Below are 19746 nucleotides of genomic sequence, written 5' to 3' on the forward strand. Positions count from 1 at the left end.
ATATAAATTTGATAAAAAAAATATAGATATTAAACTTAGGATGGCTCAATAAAGGTGATGTTAGATAACATTTGGTAAGTGATTGAGATAGCAACATGTGAGAGATAAATTAAGATGTACAAAGACAAGGTTGTAAGTTGAGTGAAGGAGTTGGGTTTAAATCATTGAGTTTTTTATACAGAGTAAATTTTAGTGTATTTATTTTCTAAGTAAGGCCTTATAGAAGTAGATTAAGTTCGAATTATATAAAATAATTTTTTTATCTTTTAAATTTTTTGCGATTATTTTAGTAATTGTGTCCACAACTCATCCCACAACCTACCCAGACATACATTCAACTAGTATTAGAGTGAAATCATAACATATTTGATGCAGATCCTATGTCTGACCAATTCACATGGAAGGTATAAAGGAGGAGGATCAACAACTAGACCATTATTCCTAGACAGGTCAAACTGCTTTTATTGGTAAGCTAAAATGAAAACTTTTATCAAATCTATTGATAAAAGGGCATGAAAAGCAATTGTAATAAGAGGAGAACCACTATAAACAATTGAGAAGACCCCAAACCTGAAACTACTTGGACTAGAAAGGAAGATAAATCAACAAATTACTATTTAAAAACCTTATATGTTATCTTCAATAGAGTTGATCTAGAGAAATTTCGAAGCATCTATAAGAGAAGCCTATAACATTTTAAAGGTTGCCTATGAAGAAATTTCAAGTGCGAATATGTCAAAGCTCCATAGATTCACCACCAACTTGAAACTTTAGGCGTGTTTGAATCTGAATCTATTTTTTATTTTTATTTTAAGCTATATGGTATTGTTAATGAGGCTTATGCTTTCGGTGAGATGTATATTTGAAGAAAAATATGTTTGAAAAGTAGTAAGATCATAATCGGAAAAAGTTTGGTTGATACAATAATTAAAATAAATTAAAATTTGTATTTGATTGAATTTGAACCTGTCCTATTTATATTAACTGTTTCTAATGTCATATGTATTACATGTGATGTTACGTATTTAATATTTAATTAGTTTTAAATATTATATTTTAATTACAATAATTAATTTAAAATAATATTTCTTATTTGAATTATTGAATATAATTAAAACATATTAACTTATCAAAATAAATATTATAATAGAAAATTTTCAAATAATATTTAAAGCACTTTTATCATATTAAACATACAAAATAGTTTTACTTTTGGTAATTAATGCAAAGTAACCTTATTCAAAATAATATGATGAAAAATAAAGGGTATAGTCGCCAATTCAAAAGTTTATACTTAGAGTTCTATTTAAGTAAGAACTTTATTTAAAAATTAGCACAACTCTTTTTAACTAATAATTGTAATTTAAATTCTAATTATTTTTAAAACTGTAATTATCACAATTTTTATTAAATTATAATTATTTTTAAATGTATAATTATCACAACTTCTATTTTATTTTGACTTTTAAACTAATAATTCTAAATTAAATACTGTAATTATTTTTGATGTGAATTTAGTAATATGATAGAAAATAAAGTATATTTTCAAAAGTTTTTCTCAACCCATACTTTTATATATATTATATCTATAAATATAGATAAAACATTAACTTTCCTATCAGTAGCAAAGTTAGGAGGTTGGCAAGGCCCGGCTCCCTTAAAATGGAAATTTTTTATTTAAGCCTATTTATAATTTATAAAATTTTAAATTAATAATGGTAAAATGCACTTAAATCCTAAAAATGATAAAAATTGATTTAATCCTTTAAAATTATAAAGATATAGGTTATTAAATGGTAAAAATTTCTAACTTTGCCCTATTTACCATTAAACCAAAGCTTTATTATAATTTAATATTTATATTTTAATTGTATTATACATACTTTATTAACTCCATCGCTTTTAATCTATTTTTTATTTTAATATTGTAAATATTTAATGTGTTATTATTAATTACTTCCAAATAATATGTTTCATTATTTATTGAATGTTAATTTTAAATTAATATATGTATTATAAGTATGTAATTTCAACACGCATACACATGTGATAGAATTTCTATTTGATATATTTAGGGTCCGTTTGTTTACATGTAAAAGGTTTTACAGAAAATGTTTTCTGCATTTTTCTGTGTTTGCTTCACAGAAAACAGTTTGGTCAACGGAAAATGACTTACAGGTCAATGTCAAATAAGCCCTTTTTCTTGTAAAATGACTTACCCTTTTAAAAAACGTAAGTCAATTTCCGAAAAAGAGCTCATTTATAGATAATTTTACTTAAGCTTAATATTATTATATTGATAATACATTTTATTTTTATTTTTAAATATTTAAAATATTAAAATATTATATTTTTCAATCGTATTAAACATACATATTTAATCATATAGTAAATTATTAATATAATAAATATAATTTATAAATTATTTAATATTTAAAATTTATTTTAATAAATTTTAAAAATAATAATTTTAAATAATATTATTCATATATTATTAAAATATTCAATATTAATATTTTAATAATAAATATTTTATAGTATAAAGGTTAAAATATGTTATAAGTCTATGTACACTTTACTGATTTGCAACTTAGTCTTTGTACTTTTATTTTCAAGAATTTAGTCCTTTTACTTTTCAAATTTGAAAATAAAGTCTAATTGTTGACATCGTTATATTTTTTGTGTCAATTTTGTTGATGTCACACTTTTAAATAAAAATACTCACTTGATAATCATGTAATTAAAAATGACGTTGTAATGAATCTGAATTTAACATAATATTTTAAAAATATGCAAAAACAATATAAAATATAAAATTATAGATAAAAATAAATTCAATTAAACAATGAAAAAATCTTAAATGTATGTTTATTTAATTGAAAATGACTTTTATGAAATATTTGTAAGAAATCTACAAAATAATATAAAATATTTTACATGATTCATTTAAATAAAAAATATATATAACTTTTTCAAAACATTTTATAAATGTGTTAGTATAATTTTTCCAGTATAATTTTTCCCACCCATGTGCTATACAATATAGATAGGGTACTTAAATCTAAAATATAAATACGACGTCGTGGTTCAGCGAATCTGATTTATTTTGTTGCGGGAAGCAGTTTACAGAGGAAAATCGAAGGAAGAACTTTGGAAACTCAAAATCAAATAAAATCCTGGCTCCGTTAGAAAATCTCCGACCCAAATACCTAACATTCGTTCGTTGATTACTCTCACAAACAAAAGGTAACCTAACACACACTCTCTCTCTCTCTGTCTCTGAAAGTTACACTTTTTGACAAAACATCCGAACTTTCTAGGGTTTTTGGGAATTGGGTTTCTGTGTAATTTCAATTTTTTTAGAAAATACAAGTTATCTTTGGATTGGTGGAAATGCTTTTAACTTAATTTTCTGTTATTTTATGATTGGTTGTAGTGTGTAAGAAAAGACTGAATTTTTGTTTAGACAAATGAAACGAAAGAGAGGGCATAAGAAAGGAAATAAAGCTAAAGCCAATGCTGCTGCTTTGGTGGCTCCCAATGAGGCTACTGGCAATGTTGCGAGTGTAAATACTGATGATAATTCTGTTAATGATGATTATGAATCTGGGATGGAAGTTGATACTCCTTCATCTACCAGAACCGATCCGGCATTCAATGTCACCAGCGTAAATCCTGATAGCTCTGTGGATAAGGCCGTTGGTAAGTCCGTTGGTCGTGTTAAGGTGAAGCTCAAGACATCATCAAAAGTGTTGGAATCTGATGTCCCTTCGCATAGTGATACCGATAAGAGTAGTCCACAAGTAGGGTTTGAGAGACAAGGTGGGGTTTATGAGAAAATGGAAGACAGTGCTAATTCATCTGCAGAGATGAAAATGGGTGTTTCTAGTAGCGTGTCAAGGAAAGCTGGAAGTATCAAGATTAAGTCATCTAGGATGTTGGCTGGTTCAAATGCTGATAAGAGTGGTAATGTTATAGGAGAAGAACGTGAGTCTTCTCTCCAGAAAGAAGCAAAGATGCCTCGTTTGGGTTCTCGGTATAATAAGCAAGAATTAGATTCTGCTCTGACGGTATGTTGGAGGTTTAACTTTGTTTCCATTAGCATTTATTTTGTTTTGTCTCATCTTTTCATTGTGGTTTGTTGTTTGCTCTTCCTAGATGATAAAGAAAGTGATGAAAATGGAAGCAGCTGCTCCCTTCAATGAGCCTGTTAACCCTGAAGCTCTGGGGATACCTGTAAGTGTGAATAACAAGCTATATTTATAGCCTAAGGATATTAAAGTTTTCCGGCTTTTTCAGCAGTTTATTCTTTGTATTATTCAAGAGGTCTTTAGATGGTAGATAATTAATTATTTCTTCAGGTCTTGATGATCAATGCATTTGTAGTATTATTGCTATTGGTATTGTTCTCCTTAAGGAGTTAGTTAATATCTTAATGCTCCGTTTGGGAACATGGATTTCAGAATTTGGATTTGGATTTCATTTATTATGTAAATTGTAAGAATGAAATGCTTATGTTATAGACAAATTAGTTGAGATTCAATATAAAGTATATCAGCAAAGTATAAAAACATGGATTTATCAAATCCAAAAAGATTTTGAAAATTTCAATTTCATTACTAAATAGGCATCTAAAAAATCCATGGATTTTAGAAATGATCATGAATGTGACGTTTCTAGATAGTTTACCACTCAATTTACAATATTTTTGAAATCCAAATCCTAGTTCCCAAACACTTCCGAAGAGAGTTTTGTTGTGGGGAAGCCAATGCCTTTTCTATTTGTTGTTCTGCAGACTTGGATGATATATTTATGTCTTGCTGTATGCCATATAGCTTTCTCATTCCTATTTCTTAGGTCTACCAAGATATGTTTATTTCTTTATTTCTTTTCTGTATCAAAATGAAGGACTATTTTGATATCATAGACACACCAATGGATTTTGGAACTATATGCAACAATCTTGAAAGTGGGGACAAGTACATGGATTCAGAAGATGTGTTTAAGGATGTACAGTACATTTGGGATAATTGTTGCAAGTACAACAACAAAGGTGATGCAATCTTGGACCTAATGAGACGAGTGAAGAAGAATTTCATGAAGTATTGGACAGCAGCAGGATTATACACTGAACATTCAAAAGGAGCAAATGGTGAGGATTGATGCTGACTTGTGCTACCTAGCAATTGATGCATTTTCCTTTTTATTTTTAATACTGAATTTGCTTATGCATCTGTCATTTTTAGTTTCTGAGTAAGGTTTTTAAAATTATGAGTATTCTTTATCCCATCTATGAAGCTATTTGCCTTTCTGATCCTTGTGTTAAAGACAAATCCTCGTAATATTGGTCATTTTTCTCATAAAAATTGTTTTCCTATGTGGAGCTGAGGATTTTTTGGTACCGTACTAGAAGTTTTTATTTCCTTTGTATCAGGTGCTGAAGGCGGTGATGTTGAGGATTCCAGCCAGGGGAAAATGCAGATAAAATCTGGTCAATCAAAACTGAAAAATCGAAAACACGGGTATGTTGTCATGGGGTTTTCCTCTTTCTCTCTTCTGCACGATGGTGCTTTCTGGAAAGTTTCATCCGCATTAAACTTTTTTTTTAAACAAAACATATATTTTCTGTATTTGCTTTTCATCCTTCATTTTGCAGAAGGCGCCATAAAAGTGATTGCTTATGTGCTATTTGCGTCTTGAAGCGACGCAAGAGAGAGCGTGAGGCAAATGCTAGAATGGCTAAAGGTCATTCTGGAGTCCTGGATCTCCAGCAAGAGGTAAGTTGCTGCTAATTTATTGGACTAATGCTTAGGTTTAAGGCTAAATTGATCGGCAAAAGAATTACTTTTAATATTCTAACAGAAGATTGACTTCTCTTTTCTGTTTCTTGATTGTAGGAATCTTCACCTGTTGGTAGTCCTTATGGTGAAGATTCATCGTTAAATATGGATGAATCAGTAGACCCATATGCAGATGCTGAGGTGGAAGGTGAAGGAGAAAAGGTGAAAGGGGAGGTGTCTGAGCATCAGTATAGCCGTATGGAGGAGAGGCATGAGGAGGAGGAAGATGATGGGGAAGAAGAGGAAGAGGAGGATGAGGAAGAAAATGATATAAAGACTATTAACAAAGATGAAGGTCAAACGAAAGAGCAATCACAGTTCAGAGATAGCTTGTCAGAGGAGCGCGGTAGAAAATCTCAGCCTGAAACAGTGGATAAGTCCAGTGCAGTAGTCCAAAACCAGAAAGGAATTATAACACAAAACGAAGAAGAAAGTAAAGCAGTTCAACAACAGAGATACAAGGTATTTGTGTCCCCCATTTCCCTTTTTTCCCTCCCCACCTTTTCTTTTTGCATCATTTGCATTTACTCTGATTTCTAAAATGAAATAATCTATTCTGTTCCTCCTCCATTGCACAAACTTTATTCTTGGAACATGGTTTAAATATCTTGTAAAGTTCTTGGCATAGTGATGTTTTAAGAGTTCAAAGGTTTCTATTTTGCATTTCTATGACATGCTACTATGTATTTTGGTCATGCACAGAGTTAATGGTGTTCATGTAATTACAGGAGGCTCAAGAAAGGCAACAAAGGTCTAAAATGTTGGAGAGCTTCTGCTTCGAGAATCCCATGCTTCTTAAATTATGTGGAGTTCTCTTTCCTGACAATAAGAAGTCTGTTTGGAGTGGCAGTCATTCATTGGTTCCAAATCGGGATTCTCAAACTAGTCTAGTTCATTCAGCTATCGAGTCATTCATGAAGTAGATTATGAGATTTCTTGCGGTTCTTTCTTTTGTCAAGAGGTTTTTGACATAACCCTGGAAAAATCTGTCTAGGTGAAATAGGTGATTTACATAATACCGTTGTAAATTATTAGATGCTAAGCACACAGAATGCTCTGACACTAGATCTGATCTACATTTGTGGCTTACTTCTCTAATCTAAGTATCCTTCCTTTAATTCCTCCTTTTATCATATAACTATAGTCTTTCATTCTTGATAAAGTGTTAAAATCATTTTGTTCACCTACTTTTTTATGTTTAAAATAAGAATTCCAGGTGAGGAGTGGAGAACTATGGTATTAGTTTTCATGTCTATTAATGTTTTGGAGTCTTGCTTTGAGAAAAAAAATGTATGGATCAAATATAGGTGTGTTTTTAGTTCATCTCATCAAACTTTAGCCCCACAATTGTCAAATATTGTTGTGGCTGTTTACCACAAATATAAAAATTATTAAATATGATATACAATGTTAGTAAATTACAATCTCACACCTCATTAAGGTGAATAACAACTTCTAAAACATTATCTTTAGTCCTAAATAAAGTTATTCCTTCTTTTCTTCAAGACCATTAATGATTTTATTTTTCCGTTAGAAACTTATATTTATATAATTAATTTTTTATACAATATAATTTCAAATTCACAAGCATTCATTTAAATTATAACGCAAGCACAATCTTATTATGGCCTTGGGATATGGTGAGCACCCTTGATTAACAGGCCTAATGTTGAGGTTTCATCATTAGATATTATGTCATATTGCCATTAGTTAATGCATTTAAGACTAATTCTTAGATACATCATATTTTGTTTATGGTGTTGTTTTTGTAATTTTTAAAGATATATATATTGTGTTCATGTCTTTTATTGTATATAAATTTTTGTCAAAATTTTACTATTAGCATTTGTATTATACGTAAATTGTGAATTTAATAATATATTCTAATTTAATTATTTTTAATTCCAGTGTTTTTAAAAAATTAAAATTATGATCAAACCGTTAAATTTTCGAACTATTTGTCATTTCTACTTGATATTTGCACAAAAACCATTATTATTTTAGTTAATCCATTCAACAACTACTATTTGAGTTTAGACTATTTTCAAAATTTGAAGTGTAAATGATCTCGAAAGATCAACTTGAAAAAGAAATTTACAATTTACGCCATAATACAAAACAGTAACAAAATTTGACCTAATAGATTTAACTATTATTGTTTAGATCAAAACTAAAATTAAGTTAACAAAATTAAAATATAAAAATTAATTAGGACTAATAAATTGCATATCCTTGCATGTAAATAATGTTTGCTCCTTGGTTAAGGCAGGAGATTGCTTGCCTGAAGTATGCTTTGAATGTTTAATTTGTTGACCAAAAAAATACAAAAAATAAAGAGAAAAGAATGTTCAAGTATTTAACTCCATTACCAGAAATTTCTTGGAAATGTACTTTCTTGAAAGAGTGATGAACTACCTATCCAAATAGTCTTGTGACTTCTTATAATACGACTGAAATTTCAATAAAGACATTTAAAATTACTGCATTCGTAATAGTTTTGGGGAAGAAATAGGCCCCATTTTAGAATCCGTCCCTGGACCAAAGTAGAGGCTCATGTAGTAGGAAACAACATCTTGAGCATCTCATGATCATGGTAGGTCATACTTCACACGTCCAAGGTATAAACCACATGCAGGGGCCATTGGACTTGCGGCAGTCACTGTTTTTGCATTCAGAATTCTTTCCACTGAAATAATTCATTCCATTCAATGCATGAATAACGTCCCGGAAAAGAAAAAAAGGGGTTAAAAAACTCGATTAGAATAAACAATTGTCTGCATGCACACGAAAGTGAACATAAAATGAAAAAAATACCATCAGAAGTCATCAACTCTCCGGTGCCAACACATTTGAGAACACCAACAAGCAGTCTGACCTGCATGAAATCCAGCAGAAGATTTGACATATTATACATGTATTTATGAATGATTGAACAGCTAATGTCCTACAAAGATTATTTATCAATAAGACGAAGGACACATCAAATAGAGATGAATGTTATTCAATTGTTGTCTCCCTTGGACTGGGTTGAAAATTGTTGCACAAAGTAGTGAACTTAACAACTAACAGATGGGTCATCAAAATCATATATAAAAAAGGCAATAACTGAAACCTGGTGGTAAAGAAAGGAGCGTGCCCGTGCTGTTACCATATAGCTGCGATGCCTCCTCCTTATTCCAAATTCTTCTAGATTACTTTTACCATTATTCGTGTCTACCATATCGTCAGTATTGGAGAATGAATTAATGGGGAGCCCAACCTCAGGCTTAACAGAGCATGTAAGAGAATCTTTCAAGCTTGAATTATTCTGTTCCCTCTCTGTGATTGATGGGAAATAAGGAGTTGCAGGTACCTCACAGACGTGGAGTTCATCTAAAGTTCTGATTGGTGAGTTTGCCTAAACACACATCATCTTTGGGTAGTCAAGAAAACTAGGAAGATGGAAAAAAAAGATTCTCAGCTGTTTGGAAATAATGTTTGTGTGATTATGTCATGTAGGCATCCACATGCGTGTATGTGTACATCTACATGTAAAGCCCTGTAACACATATGATAATGATACTTTATGCACATGAGAAAAGTAACCACCTGGCAACCTGCTGCCCTGAAGGAACTAAAATCATGATGTCCAACAAGAACTTTGCATGCTTCCTACAAGTATATCAATTAAGTTCTCATTTTTGGAGTAAATCAATAATTAAATCAAATTGGGGGTACACAATTAAAAAACAGACCCACCTGCATTGCATATAGATCTAGTTTCTCTGGTACATGCCATGCCCGCTCTTTTTCAAAGGTAGACAAAGGTTCAGAGCCAGAAACCAAGCGGTAAAAGTACCTACAAGATTATTTCTCACAAATTGAGATGTCTATCTTATACAGTTCAATTTATGAAATACAAGAAATCAAAATCACTGTCTTGCACTTTTAGAGCACCATAAAAAATCATCAATGTGCGTCTAAATTGTTCCAAGGGGTCTTCTTGCATATAGCATTAGATAAATAGGGTACCTAAAATATCGGGTGAAATCTGCTTAAATTGTACTAGCTGCACCTCTTAGAGGTGGGAAAATTCTATAAAGAACATATTGTGGTCAAGAATTACTATTTAAAAGAATGAATTCACAAAAAATGCTTAGCATATGAAGACAAGGTGACAGAATAATTTGAATCCTAACATGCAGCAGCTTGTTCCTTTCATATAATGTTATACTTGCCCAACTCCTCAAGTGCCAAGGTCCAATAAAGCCAAGAGCTGATTTGCATTCTAATTAATCATGATTCCGTGTAATTGGGGAAAAGGTTAAACTTGAAAGGTTCCAGAAGTAACATTTAACATCCAACAGAGAATTATAGCACCAAAAGTATTTATCGGCTGAGCCACATGGTTAGAGTCTCCACATAGAGAAATGAAGATAAAAAAAAACCTACGTGCGCTCCTGAGCTTTAAATCTTGCATGAAAATCATTTGGAACACATCGGACATCGATCACTGAAATATCACCCTCATTCTTCTAAGGTAAACCAAATTAAACAATGTGTTATTAGATACACAACACCAACATAATCAAGGTAAAAATGTTTTTTTTAAAGAACAAAGTTGGTAATCCCAGGTTGATGACAAGAAGTCAACTTATACATCCTAATGCATAAACTAGAAAGATCGTTAGAAAATACACCTGTAAGAAATGGTTCACAGCTCTTCTAACAACAGCTGGTTCATGAGGCGGTAACTGCATTTTTAGCATGAGAAGTAATTGTGCAGCAGTCATAAACTTATTTAAAATTAAGTTACTCGCAGAATACTCCAATAAGTAAATATTATGTGTAAATACTCACCACTTCACCAGGCTTTCTTTTGCTTATGCGTTCCACATCTACATGGCAAACATTTGATAAGGCATGTACACCAGCATCCTGGAATCGGAGAAAAGAAAAACTAAAAATCTATATGACATTCTCATAAAATAGTTTTCCAGTAGCAGATTGGATAGTGGCAATGGAACTATTTGTCCAATTCAAGCAAATTAAAGTTGATTGTATATCTATAACTATGTGAGCTTCTTAGTAACAGTACCGATTGACTTCATAAAGACTATTTGAAAAATCCCACACCCTTAGTTTAACCAAAATGTCAGTGCATCCCTTAATCCATGAAAGTAGTCCTTAAATTAAATGTTACTAACTAGTAATGGAGAAGATGATTAAAGAATATAATAACAGTGTAGTAAGCAAAAGGATGAAGACTTACAGTTCGACTTGAACAAAAGATCGAAACCGGCTGACCTATAAATTTATGAAAAGCCTCCTACAAAACCAAAGCATCAAAATTTACAATACCTAATTGTTATCTCAACCAGAATTTGTTTACCGTTGCAATAGAACGAAACAAAGGCACCAAATCCAAGAAAACATAAATCTTAAGGTGCTATATCGATGATAATACAATTTGTAAACAGAATGCCATTGCAAAATGCGAAATGTTAGAGCCTTCCTTTTTCATTTCAGATTCGCAATTAAAAAGAAAACAGAGACCAAGGTACTACCTCTAATACGCCAACGACTGTGCGGCAATTGGGCTGCTGCTGCGAGCCAGAGAAGCGAGTTCCGATGTACTCAATAGCTACTAAATAGCGCTGGATTCTAGGGTTTTTGCTCATGCTTAAGTCTTGTAGTTGTTTATCTTCTTTATCTTGGTCGTTGTGATCTTGGGTTTTAAGTATTTTAGAAGGCCTGGATTCAGTGGGACTTCCCGTCATTTCATTTAGTCTTTTTTCCCTCAGTTTCTCAGCGTCCAAACAACAGCCCGAGATGGTAGAGTTGTGGGTTTTAAAAAGGGTTTTCAGTGACTTTGGACGGTATTTATACTGTTCCCAAATAGCAGCTTCCTTTTGGTACAAAAATGGCAGGTTTAACTTACTGCTATCTTTTGTTATTGGCTTGACCCTAATTTAAACTCACCTATATTGTTTACTCGATTGTGCATACGAATACCTGGTGAAGAAAAAAAAAAATCATGATTGCCCTTTCACTACAAATCCTTGGCAGGAATAATAGTCCCTATCACTCAAGTGAGTCATCCATGTTTGAGGTGATTTTCAATTGGGAACTACATAAGCTGACTGTTACATAATCCAGTCTCTTTCCAGGTATTTATAATATTTCAGTAATTATTTTTATTTCATACATATTTTCTTTTAACTTAGAATTCTAAATTTTAAAATTAAACTCGAGCTTAAATCAATACTAAATTTGAAACCTAAGCTTTGAATTTGAACATAAAATCTCAAATTCGAACTTTAAATTCAAATATTAAATCATAAATTAAAAATCAAGTTTAAAATTTAGGATTAAGAATTTGAGTTTGAGTTCATATTTAAAATTTAAAATTTTAAATTCAAAGTTAAGATTAAAAAATTTTCAAATAATATATGAATGAAATAGAAAAATTACTAATATATCATTAAACAATTGGAAAAGGATATCAAATTTTAAGAAAAAGTTGCATTATCACTTTATTATATTATAATCAATAAATTGTTAATTATCTTTAATGGTATAATAACAAATTGACCTGATGGATAATAGTAGTTTTTCTTTTTCTTTTCCTCTTTTCACTTGAACTTTGTTTTTTCTCTCACAATCTTCAATTTCCGCTTTTTATCAAAATAACTTAAATAATTTAATTAAGTATTAAAATGACACAATTTTTTTATTAAACACGAAAATGACCTTAAATCTACAGTAAAAGTTGGTGAAGCCAAATTATATGGCGCTAATTTTTTAGTGGAGCCATATAGATGGTGCCACCTCTATAAATACAAGGGAAATATTATAATTTTTAGAAAAATAGAGGACTTCAAAATAATTTTTTATTTTCTGGTGGAGCCAATTTAAATGTGGCCACTATACCTATACCTAACATGCTGCTTCTAATTTTTTTTTACTTTTTTAAACATTTGTCTTTTCTTTTATTTTTTTTTTTTAAGTTTTATATTTTTCTTATTTTATTTTGTTTATTTATTTATTTTATTTTTGTTATTAATTTTAAAAATTTGAAATGTATATTTGAAATGTTTTATAATATATATTTTTAAAATTTTAAATATTATTTTAAATTTTTTAAATTTTAAATATATATATTTTAAATTAATTTTTAAAATTTTAAATATTATTTTTAAAAAATTAAATATATATTTTAATAATATGAAACATTTAAACATTTAAAAGGTATGATCTTTCAAATTTATTATTTGTTTTATTTTTAATAATATAAAACATTTAAACATTCAAAATTTTAAATAAAATTTTAATAAAAAACTTAAAATGGTTAAATATCTTTAAAAATAATTAAAATAATAATTTAAAAATTCTATGTAAAATTGATATTTTAAAGATATTTAAACCTTTTAAAATTTTAAAATTTTAATGTTTAAATATTATTAAAAATATACTTAATATTTAAAAATAATATTTACAATTTAGAAAATTACTTTCAAAAATATATTTTTAAAATTTATAAGAAACAATTTCAAAAATATATATTTAAAATTTTAAAAATAATTTTAAAATAATATTTAAAATTTTAAAAATATATATTATAAAACATTTCAAATATACATATCAAATTTTTAAAATTAATAACAAGAAATAAATAAAATAAATAAACAAAATAAACAAAATAAAATAAGAAAAAATATAAAACTTAAAAAAATTAAAAAAAAAGACAAAAGTAAAAAAAAAGAGTAAAAAAATCAGAAGCAGCGTGTGGTGGCGCTATTTAAATTGGCTCCACCAAAAAATGAAAAATTTGTTTTGAAGTCTCTTATTTTTTTAAAAATTGCAGTATTTCCCTTGTATTTATATAGGTGGCGCCATTCTATATGGCTCCACCAAAAAATTGATTTTTTTATGCTCCCTGTTGACGTGGCAAGTTGGTGGCACCATATAATTTGGTTTCACCAACTTTTACAATAGATTTAGGGTCATTTTCGTGTTTAATTAAAAAAGTGGGTCATTTTGATACTTAATTAAATTATTTGGGTTATTTTGATAAAAAAGCCCTAATTTCCTTCTTCTAAAAGCTTTTTTCAACCTCTTCTCTTCCAAAAAGTTTCTGTACATCCAACTTTCCCAACATCAACAACTTCTTATGGAACTGCAAATCCAAATCCTCCATGATAGATGTCCACCATTCTTATTACTGAGATCCAAAGTGCATGTTTGGAACAAAACTTCCATGGTGCAACTATTAATCTCGATATAGAATGTAGCAGAAATAGGTTTCACGACTGCCTAATGTGATAAAAGTCTTAGTTGATCAGCTTAAGACTTGCCATTATCGAATTTATTAGGTTGTACTGTTAGAACCGTAAAATAAAATCTAATATAAAACATAATAAATCAGATCTATCATGTCGGGTTATTAAAAACAAATCATAAATAAAATTAGATGTGGAAGTGTATTTGAATCTATCGATTTCTTGAAATCTTTGAATTTTATGGTCTTAATCTTCCAAATTAACACACAAGTAATTCCAAGAAGATAACTTTATCTTTTCTAAAGATGGAACATTAACTTAATTTTTAATCAGCTCATCAGTAATTAGAAATTAGTTACTAGAGTATATAGGTGTTCATGGGTCGGGTCGGGTTAGGCTGGGCTCGACCAAAATTTTAGGCCCATTTACCAGGATCGAGAAATAGGCGCAGCCAAAATTAAAAAAAATGTATACTTAAATAACATTAAAATATGTGCAACTTAACAAGGAAATGCCTCTAAAATAGTAATAAAATTAACAAGAAAATAATAACAAAACAATAAAAAAATAGTAAAAAAAAGCAACTGTCATTTTTACATATTTGGGCCAGGTTGGGCTCGGGCAAAAAAAGCCTTATCCAAGGCCTGAACCATTTTCTAAACGGGCCTTTTTTTGTCCAAGTCTATTTTTCGAGTCTATATTTTTACTTAAACTCTCTAATTTTTTAGGTGGACCTTTGGACCGTGAACAAGTCTCTTAGAGTATCTACACATATTTGACCCATATTTTATTTAATAACTAAAGCCTAATAAAGCTTAACCAAATTAGATCACTCTTAATTTGAGCTAATAATTTATGAAAGTAAATAATAATATGTAATTACTATTATTATACATGTGATGCCATATTTTCCAACATGTACACATGTCAAAATTTTAGGCTATTCAAATAAAATTATTTCCATTTTTTTATAAAGGCTTCTAATTTAAATATTATATAATAATAAAATATATAAAAAATTAAATCATATATATATTATAACAAGAGGAGCCTATGTGACATAGTTTATACATGGCATAGGTTATCATAAACACAAATTCCATATTAAAATAGAAAGATTCAATAATAAAAGTTAAAAAAAAATTAAGCCCAAAAGTAACTAAGAAATAAGAATTAAGCAATTTTCATATAAGTTATGATTTTATTCCGTAAGATTTATTTAACTTATTTTTATAATTTAAAGTAGAGTAAAGATAAATATAATATTATAAAAATAAAATTTTAACAATTTTAACATTAAAATAAATTAATTTAATAATTAATATTTCACATTTTGTAGGGTAGTTTAAAAAATAATATTATAATTTACACAAATGATATAATGTGATGTGAATTGGTAAGTGTAGCATTTAAATATGGAATATAATACAAAGAAAGGGCGGGAGTGCATACATGATCCATTTTTAAGGATGCAATTATTCCTAAATCTAATCATTTTTGGGTTATCCCTAAACGTAAACTGAAAATTTATGAAAGAAAATTAGAGATGAATGCTTTGCAAATAGCAAACTATATAACAACAAACCCAAAACACCAGTAAAAAGGAAAAATACAGAAGTTGCTTAAAACTCAAATCTCTTCATTTATTTATTTGTTTCAAAATTTTTTTTGAATGAAGGAGGAGGAGGAAGATGAAGATTGGGAGTCAAGTGAATGTCGAGCAAACTCCGATAGCATTTGAACTACCTCTCTCATGGTGGGACGTTCTATGCTATTTTCTTGTGCGCATAACATTGCAATAAACAATAAGTGCATTGCTTCGTCTTTAGGCACTGATGTTAGCCTCCGATCCACGATGTTACTAACTTCTTCTCTTCGACAATTTGTCGATCGTTTAGCCCATTGTACTATATCTACACCTTCTCCGAATTCACCCACCGGTTTTCGTCCGGTGATCATCTCTAAAAGAACTACTCCGAAACTATACACATCACTTTTTTCATCTACTCTCAATGTGTATGCATATTCTGAGGTTAAAAAGAAAATAGCATTAATGTCAGGGAAAATAATTATTTAAATGAAGAGGGGAGAAGTTTGGTACATACCAGGAGCAATGTAGCCATAGGATCCTGCAATGGCGGACATGCACTCCGATGCACCTCCGTCCACCAAAAATTTGGCTAATCCGAAATCAGCAACGTGTGCTTCGAAGCTTGAATCGAGCAAGATATTATTTGATTTTACGTCTCGGTGAACGATTAGTGGAGAACAATCATGGTGAAGATAGCAAAGACCTTTAGCTGCTTCAACTGCAATTTTGTACCTCAAGTTCCATCCGAGGAAAGCACCTTTCTTTTTGCCATGTAATGCTTCACCGAGGCTTCCATTTCTCATGTACTCATAGACCAAGAGATTGGTTTCCTTGTTGGAGCAAAATGCTAGCAACCTGACGATGTTTCGGTGTCTGATGTTTCCCAATGTTTGGATTTCGGCTCGGAAACCATGATCGTGTCGACTTGTGCCAAGGCCGAGAAGCTTTTTTACCGCGATTTCCATACCGTTAGGCATTTTGCCATGATAAACAATGCCTGCACCTCCTCTTCCAATCACATTGCCATCCTTGACGCAGTCGAGGATTTCGGAAACGGTGAATTCGAGGTTTTGGAATGCTGTCATCTTCCAAGAATTCGAACCGTTCTTCTTGAATGACTTGGCCTTGATGATGGCGGCAGTGGCAAATATTAGAGAGCATATTAAAAGGCCTAGTGCAAATATTAGCTTGAAGTCCCTAGGGGCCTTTCTTGGGGTGCTTGTAACTGCAGAGAAATTGCAAGGGTTGTTGAGGAGAGAACCACATAGTTGAGGATTGCCTGCAAAAGATGAAGCGTTAAAGACGGCAAACTGGCCGGACTCCGGAAGCTTCCCAGAGAAATTGTTGAAGGAGAAGTCGGCAACGGTGAGGCTTTTCATTGATCCAATGCTTTTGGGAATGCCTTCATTTAAATGGTTCCTCGATACATTCAAGTAACTCAGAATATGCAAATCGGAAATCTCAAGTGGAATTGAGCCAGAGAGGTTATTTAGGCTCATATCAAGGTATGTGAGATGAAAACAGTTCCCAATCTCTGGTGGGATAATACCAGAAAGTGAATTTCTACTAACATCAAGCTTCAAAACTTGCATGAGTTCTCCTATAGAAGGTGGTATAGGACCCGAGAATTGGTTTCCGCTAAGTAGAAGGATTTCAAGAGAAGATAAGTTGGAAAGTGAAGATGGCAATGGACCTGAAAGGAGATTGTTTGACAAATTGAGCTGGCCTAACTTAACAGGTTTAGACGACATGTTACCATTTTCAGCCAATGTTCCCGAAAGGTAATTGTTGTGCAACTCTGCTAAGTTTAGTTGGGGCAAGTAAATGAAGCCATTTGGAATGGTACCATTCAAGTAATTCTGCCCCAACCTTACTCTAGTGAGACTGTAACATCTCCCCAGTTCTTCAGGAATGGACCCGAAAAGGAAATTTTTCATCAGGACCAATATCCTTAACTCATTCGAAGCACACAAGTGTGGAGGGATCGTACCGGTTAGCTTGTTGGACGATAAATCGAGCACTTGCAGCCTCCCGTTTCGACCGAGATTCTCAGGTATCACACCAGTAAAGTTGTTCATCCATAGCCCCAAGGTTTCTAAATTAGGCAAGTCAGCTACCAGATGTGGAATAGAGCCGTGTAGTGTGTTCATGAAGAGATTGAGAAGCCTGAGTTGCTTAAGATTGATGAACTCAGGTGGGATTTCTCCACTGAGTGCATTGTGGGAGAGATCAAGGTTCACCAAGTTGGTCAAGTTGCCTAGCTGCTCAGGAATTGGACCTGAGAGTAGATTGATATGGAGGTACAGAGTATCAAGCAACTGCAGCTTCCCCAACTCGTGAGGAATTGGACCATCCAATTCACAGCTTGAGAGATCCATGTGAACTAAATTTACTAAATTACCCAACTCTGAAGGGATACCCCCTTGGAAAACATTGTAATACCCCAAATAGATCTCTCTCAAGTTGACCAGGTTGCCTAACTCACCAGGAATTTTCCCACTAAGATCATTCCCGGCTAGTGAAAGATACTCCAACCCCACCAACGTGCCATAGCTTGGTGGGATTGTGCCATAGAAATAATTGCCACCAAGATCCAAGTACCTGAGTTTCTTCAATCCAACAACCCCAACCGGCAGAACAGCAGTGAAATTGTTGTTATAAGCATCAAACACTTCCAGGTTGCTGATGCTTGCATAGTTCCAATCCAGGTGACCATTGAACTGGTTGTTGGAAATGTTGAGAAACCGAAGGTCGCTTATATTGGCAATCTCAATGTTGCCAGTGAAGTTGTTGCCAGCAAGGGAGAGGTTGGTTAGCTTATCAAGCCTTGAAACCTGAGGTGAAACATAGCCGCACATATTCATATCTGTCAAGTCCAATGAAACAACTCGTCCCCCATAGCATTGTATGCCAGTCCAGGAACAAACCGAACTCGGATTCGAAGAATTCCATGAGCTTAACAGGGGTTCAGGGAACTGAAATCCATTCTTAAGTGCCACCAAGACATGAAAATCGGCATGTAATGAAGCAGAACATGAAGGAATGGTTAGATGAGAAAGTAATGTGAAAACAATGAGAGGGAACATGTTTGGTTTGAGAAAATATGTTTCAAGAGGATTGAGTTTGGAAGGAGTTGAAGCAAAGGGATTTAAGCCTTCCAACATTAAAAGATTTTCTAGAAAAGCAGGGAAAAGTGAAGGGAATCTGAGAAACTTCAAGTGTGTATAGGCTTAAAGAATCAGACATGTTGATAGAAAGAGTCTTGATATACAAGATAGAAGCTAAGCCTCTCCTTTTTTGCTCTTCCTCTTTTCTTTTCTTTTCCTTTCTTTTCTCTCAGAGAGATTGAAATTCTGCTAGTCATGGAAGGTGTTAGCTATTCCTTCTTATCTCTCTACCTTATGCTTCTTTAAGTAAAGTGGAACAAAAAGGAAAGACAAGGGATTTGTTTTGAAGGGTTTTACAAATTGATTGTCCTTAATCAATCTTTAAAATGAAATGGGAACAAAATTTAAATGAAAGAAGGAAAAAAGGGAGTTTCAGTAACAGAATTTTAAAGTTGAGATTATAGAGGAAGCCAAAAAAAAAAGGAGGTAAAGTTGATGCACTCTTTCCTTTATTTATATGACAAAAAAAGAATGCCCTTTAGCTTTAATCAAAACAATGATCTTTATTGCTTTGAATGAGAGATGATAGAATTGAAGTTTCAATCATTTTAAAATGGCTCAATTGCCCTGTTGCTTTTCATTAATTGACAACCATGTAATCCCATCTTGGTTTATCCCAATTATCAATGGAAATAAGTGGAATAGTAGTTAGATAGTAAAGCCTTGAGAATGTTTCAAAATCATGGGTTTTACCACAGCAATGCAAGGATCTTCAGATCAAAAGATTCCATTTCTTACTATTTCAGACTACTTTTTATTCTTTGGATTTGTTGCAGATCTGGGTTCTTGCTAGTTTTAGCATTAAACAAATGTAAATTATCAGAATCTATATATAATTTCTGTGATGAGTACAGGGGTTCTAAACTTCAAATCAGTCTCATCAGAAA

At 31.5% G+C, this 19746-nt stretch overlaps 3 protein-coding genes across 5 annotated transcripts; 1 reads left to right on the top strand and 2 right to left on the bottom strand.

Annotated features, from left to right (window-relative positions):
* The first annotated feature begins 3054 nt into the window (after positions 1 to 3054).
* On the top strand, positions 3055 to 6958 carry LOC108460607 (uncharacterized). 2 transcript variants are annotated; one of them, XM_053025129.1, is made up of 8 exons: positions 3055 to 3246; positions 3467 to 4070; positions 4159 to 4236; positions 4909 to 5152; positions 5435 to 5522; positions 5657 to 5777; positions 5898 to 6302; positions 6569 to 6958. In XM_053025129.1, the coding sequence occupies exons 2-8, from the start codon at positions 3471 to 3473 to the stop codon at positions 6761 to 6763; spliced, it is 1731 nt and encodes a 576-aa protein (XP_052881089.1). In that variant the 5' UTR covers positions 3055 to 3246; positions 3467 to 3470; the 3' UTR covers positions 6764 to 6958. The 2 variants fall into 2 exon arrangements, with proteins under 2 accessions (XP_052881089.1, XP_017615660.1); XM_017760171.2 differs by having other exon boundaries at positions 3058 to 3246; positions 3437 to 4070.
* Positions 6959 to 8185: 1227 nt separating this feature from the next.
* On the bottom strand, positions 8186 to 11970 carry LOC108464298 (uncharacterized). 2 transcript variants are annotated; one of them, XM_017764534.2, is made up of 10 exons: positions 11387 to 11970; positions 11092 to 11148; positions 10680 to 10757; positions 10520 to 10573; positions 10272 to 10351; positions 9579 to 9678; positions 9429 to 9491; positions 8953 to 9237; positions 8655 to 8715; positions 8186 to 8526 (listed from the first exon to the last, which is right to left on the bottom strand). In XM_017764534.2, exons 1-10 carry the CDS (start codon positions 11597 to 11599, stop codon positions 8429 to 8431), a joined length of 1089 nt encoding a protein of 362 aa, XP_017620023.1. In that variant the 5' UTR covers positions 11600 to 11970; the 3' UTR covers positions 8186 to 8428. The 2 variants fall into 2 exon arrangements, with proteins under 2 accessions (XP_017620023.1, XP_017620014.1); XM_017764525.2 differs by having other exon boundaries at positions 10272 to 10354.
* A 3657-nt stretch (positions 11971 to 15627) lies between these two features.
* Positions 15628 to 19377, bottom strand: LOC108460802 (leucine-rich repeat receptor-like serine/threonine-protein kinase BAM2). Its single transcript, XM_017760462.2, has 2 exons — positions 16207 to 19377; positions 15628 to 16128 (listed from the first exon to the last, which is right to left on the bottom strand). The coding sequence occupies exons 1-2, from the start codon at positions 18854 to 18856 to the stop codon at positions 15758 to 15760; spliced, it is 3021 nt and encodes a 1006-aa protein (XP_017615951.1). The 5' UTR covers positions 18857 to 19377; the 3' UTR covers positions 15628 to 15757.
* Between the last annotated feature and the right edge of the window lie 369 nt (positions 19378 to 19746).

Source organism: Gossypium arboreum, chromosome 2 (genome assembly GCF_025698485.1).
Source record: "Gossypium arboreum isolate Shixiya-1 chromosome 2, ASM2569848v2, whole genome shotgun sequence".
NCBI classification, from domain to species: domain Eukaryota; kingdom Viridiplantae; phylum Streptophyta; class Magnoliopsida; order Malvales; family Malvaceae; genus Gossypium; species Gossypium arboreum.

What these genes read in the sequence shown, in the direction of transcription:
- LOC108460607 (XM_053025129.1), top strand. Translation starts at nt 3,471, where the DNA reads ATGAAACGAAAGAGAGGGCATAAGAAAGGAAATAAAGCTAAAGCCAAT. An exon ending in CTGAAAAATCGAAAACACGG is followed by an intron (nt 5,523 to 5,656) that starts GTATGTTGTCAT and finishes TTCATTTTGCAG; the next exon opens with AAGGCGCCATAAAAGTGATT. An exon ending in TCCTGGATCTCCAGCAAGAG is followed by an intron (nt 5,778 to 5,897) that starts GTAAGTTGCTGC and finishes TCTTGATTGTAG; the next exon opens with GAATCTTCACCTGTTGGTAG.
- LOC108460802 (XM_017760462.2), bottom strand. Translation starts at nt 18,856, where the DNA reads ATGTTGGAAGGCTTAAATCCCTTTGCTTCAACTCCTTCCAAACTCAAT. An exon ending in CTATGGCTACATTGCTCCTG is followed by an intron (nt 16,129 to 16,206) that starts GTATGTACCAAA and finishes TTTTAACCTCAG; the next exon opens with AATATGCATACACATTGAGA.
- LOC108464298 (XM_017764525.2), bottom strand. Translation starts at nt 11,599, where the DNA reads ATGACGGGAAGTCCCACTGAATCCAGGCCTTCTAAAATACTTAAAACC. An exon ending in TTTAAAGCTCAGGAGCGCAC is followed by an intron (nt 9,679 to 10,271) that starts GTAGGTTTTTTT and finishes ATAATCTTGTAG; the next exon opens with GTACTTTTACCGCTTGGTTT. An exon ending in TCAGGGCAGCAGGTTGCCAG is followed by an intron (nt 9,238 to 9,428) that starts GTGGTTACTTTT and finishes ATGTGTGTTTAG; the next exon opens with GCAAACTCACCAATCAGAAC.